The sequence below is a fragment of the Caretta caretta genome, chromosome 17 (assembly GCF_965140235.1).
Source record: "Caretta caretta isolate rCarCar2 chromosome 17, rCarCar1.hap1, whole genome shotgun sequence".
NCBI lineage: Eukaryota > Metazoa > Chordata > Testudines > Cheloniidae > Caretta > Caretta caretta.
The window spans coordinates 10180455-10186568 of NC_134222.1; the positions used below are offsets into that span (position 1 = coordinate 10180455).

Genomic DNA, 6114 nt, shown 5'->3' on the forward strand with positions numbered 1-6114 from the left:
GGTCCAAAACAAATCTGAAAATAAAGCAACTTCTAAAAACAATAATTTATTTCCTGATCTCAGAAAGTATTGTAAACAAACAAAGACAAACGAACAAAGGAGCCATGTAATATAGCAACAGTAGTGTCCATTCGAAGATTAAATGAATTCAAACTACGGGGACCGTACAAATTTTTTAAAAACAAGAGACAGGTTAGAACTCTTCTTATTTACACATCTGCGGAAAACCCCTCCTTTCTGCCATTTTCATGTAAGTTCACAGAGTGACGTTAAACTCATTTTTTGTTTTGCCCTTACCCACGCTGCTTTGCTCACTGGTACACAATACAAAACTGCACATTTGAGAACCATCAGGATACTGGAAAGGTACAAGTTTGCCAAGTCTGCTGATGTTGGTCTTAAATCCTTTATTTCTGAAAAATGAATTGGTCAATGAATTCATTCTGGTCAGCTTCTATTTTACACAGGGTCTCATACTCTACTCGGTATCTGAAAGAGATAGAGCGAGACAATGGTTACAACCTGTACTTAGAGTTTAAATATTGGGGCTGAATTTCTAGTCCACAAAACTAGTGATATTAATAAAGTTAGTAACATAACGAATGTGACTGTCCTTTTAAAATATTAAACCAAACTGCTGGTTGTGGCTTCATGTAACATCTTAGCTTACCTTTCCAACTGCATTTTCTTCTCGGTTATTAAAGCCTGAAGCTGCTGCTGCTGAGCCTCTCTTTGCTTCGCTATAGACTTTAGCAAGTTTCGGGCACCAATTGCCTATGGAAACAAGACTGGCTTTCAGTAACAGAGCTGTATCACTGTTTACCACTGTCATTTCTAACAAATTTTGTATCATTTCTAACAAGGGAACTTTCCAAGTGGTTTTAATAATTAGACTTCAGGAATAACGTATCTTTGTAGAGTTTCCCTTCAAATATTCACTACTTTGACTGACCCAGGTTAGTAACCTGCACAAGGTCACAGGAGTGCCAAAGGCAAAGCCAGGTCTAGAAATATTACTTGACCACTGGATTGATTGGGGCAAGGGAGGGACAGGTAAGCTCAGAATTAACCATTAGTTCTGAACTTTTTCCAATATAAGTAAGTTTGTGGGACTTTTTTTTCTAAAAAAAACACACCAAATGTCCAAGCTTGTTTCTAGACTGACCTATAAAAAAGATCTTAGTGGCACGTATTTCTACATGTGCATCAACAAGAACATTCACAAAAGTAGCTAGCAAAGGTGTATAAGTAAAAGCTCTTTGTTTTCTAATCAGCCCCTTCCTTCGGCCAGGTGTATTCGGTGATGGCACTGCCCATGGCGACACATCAAAAGCCGACGCTTAATGGCCCACGCACTCAATTTTGGCCCCACTGAATGAACTGGTGGAAGGAAAATACTGATTAGAAAGACAGAATCTGCTGTTTACATGCAAATATAATAAGCTGCAGGGCTGGGAAAAAACAAACACCTGGATGATAGGACACTTTAATGAGCTTGCTTGTTTGTGTGCCACTGGCTAGTACTAGTCCTTTAAACCCTTGGTAACAGACAACTATGATAATCCAAAGACAGGTGTTAACTGCTCTACCACCGAAAAGATCCTTAAAACAATCTCAGGTTTCAGAGTAACAGCCGTGTTAGTCTGTATTCGCAAAAAGAAAGGGAGTACTTGTGGCACCTTAGAGACTAACCAATTTATTTGAGCATAAGCTTTCGTGAGCTACAGCTCACTTCATCGGATGCATACTGTGGAAAGTATAGAAGATCAAATAAATTGGTTAGTCTCTAAGATTCCACAAGTACTCCTTTTCTTTTTGCGAATACAGACTAACACAGCTGTTACTCTGAAACCTATGATAATCAAGTTGGGCCATTATACTTGATTATCATACACATTAAGGAGAGTGATCACTTCAGATAAGCTATTACCAGCAGGAGAGTGGGGTGGGGGGAGAGAAAACCTTTTGTAGTGGTAAACACCCATTTTTTCATGCTTTGTGTGTATAAAAGATCATCTACACTTTCCACAGTATGCATCCGATGAAGTGAGCTGTAGCTCATGAAAGCTTATGCTCAAATAAATTGGTTAGTCTCTTTAAGGTGCCACAAGTCCTCCTTTTCTTTTTGCTAAAACAATCTGGATCATACCGATTGAATAAATAGCTAGATTGCTTAGATCGTACGGTAGGTAGGGCAGGGGCTGTCTGTGTATCGTAAAGGACAGAGCATTTCATGGGCCAATAATTAAATGTACAGTACCTTCATCTTCTCATTTTCAGCTGCTTTTGCTAGTTGATCAACAAGTTCTATTAAGCTACCCACTATTTTCTGAAACTCTGCAATTTCTGCAAAGGGAAAAGTGGTGCTATTTAAGCTAAAAGTATTCACCAAAAGGACACAAACCTTCTTTTTCTATCGCATTTGCGTGCTTTTTAGCCTGGATTTCTTAATGTTTCATAGTCTTAACCCTTTTTAAAATCAATTGTATTCGGCATATGTTAAGTTTAGTAGCAATGAAGATCTTAAACTAAAGATGAAGAGGAAAATATAATGAAAGGCCATTAAGCATTGATGAGGTTCGGAGTTCTTGTCTCCTACTAGGACATCTAATCTTAGCCTGACTTGCCTATATTCTTATTGATTCAGATCTAAATTTAAAAAGAGATGCCTATACAAGGATAGGTGCCCTAACATACCAGAAAATCCCAGCAGCAAAAATAATCATTGCAAATAGAAACTCAGCCAGCCACCTACCAAAAAACCCTCCTTTCCTATATCGGAAAAAGTATTTATTACATGTGATGGAGACAGGAATTTTACAATAACAGCACATTTAATTATCAAAGTCTCTGCCTTCATTAGCTTATAACCAATGAGCACAGGTCAGACACTAAAATCCACAAGAAAGAAGTTAATCTAACACTGTAATAGCTTTTTTCCACCCGGTTAAAAAGACTGTGTTGGCTGAGAGAAGACCATGCAATAGTGTCTGCACACTCGACTTACTGCCCGTACTGACTTGTCAGCTTCAGAAAACGTTTGGAAATTGTCAAAGGTTGCGTATGGGGGAAAATATCAATATTATCAGGCGTTTCATACATAGGGTTTATTGTGGGAAGCAGCTTGGCAGGCAGAAACTGAGCTCCAGGGCCGGTTTCCTTTACAGGGAACTACCGCTGAAGAGCCTGGATAGAATCACAGGTTTGGAAGGGACCTCGAGGGGTCCTCTAGTCCAGTCCCCTGATGCTGTGTGTGTAACTGATGTGAAAAGCCAGAAGTAACAAGCTATCTGCTTATCAATTAACAAAAACACTTCTAAAAACAAAAGCAGACCCTTGGCTTAGACTCCGTGAATGCATCCTTTCTTCTTCCACTGCTCTTACTCTTTACTGGGTGCCCGTTTTCAAACAAACAATCTGATGACAAAACTAACTGAGCTGAGCTAGGGATGGACGTATGGTATTGTATCAAAATTCCATCTGTGAATGGTAACTATTTCCAGTTTTGTCATTAGATTGACTCTTTTAAAGGTAGTAAAAGGCCACCCAGCAGCAAAAGCAGTACTTAGACCTGATATTTAGTATTGCTGAGAGCTTGACCTGGGCAGAGCCAATAAAAGGGAAAGAACTTACTGTCCACAAAAGCTTTGCATTCCTCTTTGAGTTCAATTGTTTGTTGTGCAACCTCAGGGTCCAAAATTCGTAGTTTATTCAGCTCATCAAAGTGAAGACTTGCATCTCCTAGAATGCCTTTGGCCATCTCTGTCTCGCTTCAGGATACAACGCAGAATAAGCTGCTTGCATATAAAGGGAGAAAGAAGTGAACAGCATGCAAATAAGAGCATTAAATTCACAGCAGCTACCCATGGAAACGATTCATGGGATTGTGGCCAGAGAGGTAAGGGAGGAAAAACATTATTATATGATTCAAGATGTCCCTTAAAACGACCCACCCAAAGGTGCAGCAATTACTAGTCCCATCCCCGCACGGCCCCGGGACTGGCTGAACCACAACTTATTATTTGTAACAAGTAAACAAGGGTCTGTTTTTTTAAAAAAAAAAAAAGTTACTTTCAGTTGTAAATTTCTCAGCCACTTTCAACTCATGCTCAGGGACTCCAGAGCCAGACAGAACCTTAAAAACACAAAGTTGTATAGGTCCATCCCAATGCCCAGGAAGAATTACAGTAAGATACTCTTCACTTGAGCCCCGGCAGCTGGTTGATTACAGGGGACATGGGGGAAACTGGACCATGATGCAATGAGAAACAGCAGCTGGGCCCTGGCTCTCCCAAAGCTGCTTCTCTCCCTGGAGTGGGAGTTTGAGCCAGGCCAACAATCAGCACTTAATCCATCCTTGTGCCACCTTATGACAAGAAGCTGATGTCTCAAGGGCTGGAAGTCTCTAGGATACGTGTGTGATGAATTGATCCCTGCATGGCAGAGGTTGAGACTCTGAGCAGAACCTGGTGCCTTTAGGAGTAGAGGAGCCATCACAAGTTGACAGAGCAAGGCCAAGAAATGTTCTTGAGTGCAATGCAGTAACTGAGAGCCTGCCAGGGGAATGCGCCGCAAGGCAGAACTTCACTTTCTAACTACCTACACATGCCAGCTCACCTCCAGCCTTCCTCCTCAGGGGGCAGACCTCCTGCCCCAACATTAGACTTTCCAGGGAGGGTTGGGAATCTTGAAGAAAACATCAGAGGCAGTGCTCCCCCCCCCCCCCCGCCGGTCTCCACCAATGATTTTCTGCAATTCTCCCACCCTTGGTCTAACCCAGGTGCAGCTCCCGCCCCACAGCAATGATGATCAAGCTCCTGTCAACCCTGTGGTCTGCTGTGCCTAGGGCTGAGATGGCTGGTTGGGGGCTGACTGTCCCAGACCACGTTGAAGAGCAGCAGTGGGAGAACTGCAGAAAGCTCTTGGGGTAGATGCAGCCTTGGCGGGCCGCCTCCCATCCTGCTCCCCCCAACCCCAGCTCCTCAGGGAGCAGAAAGGAGGGGGGCTGTGGCAGAACAGGTTGGGACGGGGGGGGGGGGAAGTAGGTAGCGCAGGGGCATCAGGACTCCTGGCTTCTGTCCCCAGCTCCGCCAACGACCTGCTGCCTGACAGCTGCCAAGTCCCTGGAGCCGTGCCTCAGTTTCCCCTCTGTATCTGGGGAGGAAGCTGCTTCCCCACCTCCCGGGGCTGCTTCTGAGGCTGGCTGGGTCAGGGCTGGGGGAGGCCACAGACCAGGCTGTGGAGCGTCCTAACCCGTTGGAATTAGAACCCAGGCGTCCGGGAACACCTCCCCCCCCCCCCGGCCGCTGGTATTTACCTGCCAGATTCCTGCGCCCCCCCCCGCCGCGCTCCCCCCGCCCCCCACTGCGGCCTCTGGCTGCCACGGCGACTGCCCGGGTGTCCCCCCCGCTCCCCCTTGGAACGTACCATTCAGGCGGGTGGGGGGGAGGCCCGGTGCATCCTGGGAGCTGTAGGCCCCACAGGGGGACAGCACGTGGCACGGGGGCGGGGCGCGCTCCGGCCGCGGGGTTCGCGGGGCCCAGCCCGGGGACTCCTCCCGCGCCCGGCTCTCGCCCCTGCCCCACCCGGCCCCGCGCTCCGGAGCGGGCCCCGCGCCTTGCGGGCGCTGTTCGGTGCCGGGTTTCGGCCCCCCGCGAGGGGCGGCTCCAGGCAGCGCTGGCGCGTGGGAGGCGCCCCACGGCATGCTGGGAAGCGTGGCCAGTCCGGGGGGGCTGCGGCGGCGGCCCCCTGAGCCCCTCACCCCGGGCACGGTCGCTCTTCAAACCGCGTGGCCAGCGCTGGCCGCGCCTGGGGGGCGGTGCCCGCTGGGAACGGCCAGTGCCCGGGGGGGGCGGTGCCACGGGGGGGGCGTTGCCGGCTGGGGGCTGTAAATCATTCAGACAGAGTGGTCCCGTCCAGGGTGGTGACCGTGTTGCATGCTGGGGGCTGTCGTCCTGTGGGGACGGTGGCCCCGTTGCATGCTGGGGGTTGTAGTCTTTACGGGGGGCGGCCCCGGGGCATGCTGGGGGCTGTAGTCTTTACGGGGGGCCGGTCCTGGGGCATGCTGGGGACCGTGGCCCCGTTGCATGCTGGGGGCTGTAGTCTTTCCGGGCG

The 6114-nt window shown here is 47.8% G+C and overlaps 1 protein-coding gene across 4 annotated transcripts; it reads right to left on the bottom strand.

The window, feature by feature from the left end:
- Positions 1-30: 30 nt before the first annotated feature.
- Positions 31-5759, bottom strand: IFT20 (intraflagellar transport 20). Of its 4 annotated transcripts, none has more exons than XM_048823801.2 (5): positions 5428-5759; positions 3634-3794; positions 2261-2346; positions 671-774; positions 31-489 (listed from the first exon to the last, which is right to left on the bottom strand). In XM_048823801.2, exons 2-5 carry the CDS (start codon positions 3758-3760, stop codon positions 408-410), a joined length of 399 nt encoding a protein of 132 aa, XP_048679758.2. In that variant the 5' UTR covers positions 3761-3794; positions 5428-5759; the 3' UTR covers positions 31-407. The 4 variants fall into 4 exon arrangements, with proteins under 4 accessions (XP_048679758.2, XP_048679762.2, XP_048679760.2 ...); XM_048823805.2 differs by having other exon boundaries at positions 3634-3797; XM_048823803.2 differs by lacking the exon at positions 5428-5759 and adding an exon at positions 5318-5389.
- Between the last annotated feature and the right edge of the window lie 355 nt (positions 5760-6114).

Bases quoted from the DNA above. Each gene is read 5' to 3' on its own strand.
- IFT20 (XM_048823801.2), bottom strand. From the start codon at position 3,760: ATGGCCAAAGGCATTCTAGGAGATGCAAGTCTTCACTTTGATGAGCTG. The intron at 2,347-3,633 runs GTAAGTTCTTTC...TTCCCTTTGCAG, and splicing joins ATGCAAAGCTTTTGTGGACA to AAATTGCAGAGTTTCAGAAA. The intron at 775-2,260 runs GTACTGTACATT...TTGTTTCCATAG, and splicing joins CTGAAAATGAGAAGATGAAG to GCAATTGGTGCCCGAAACTT.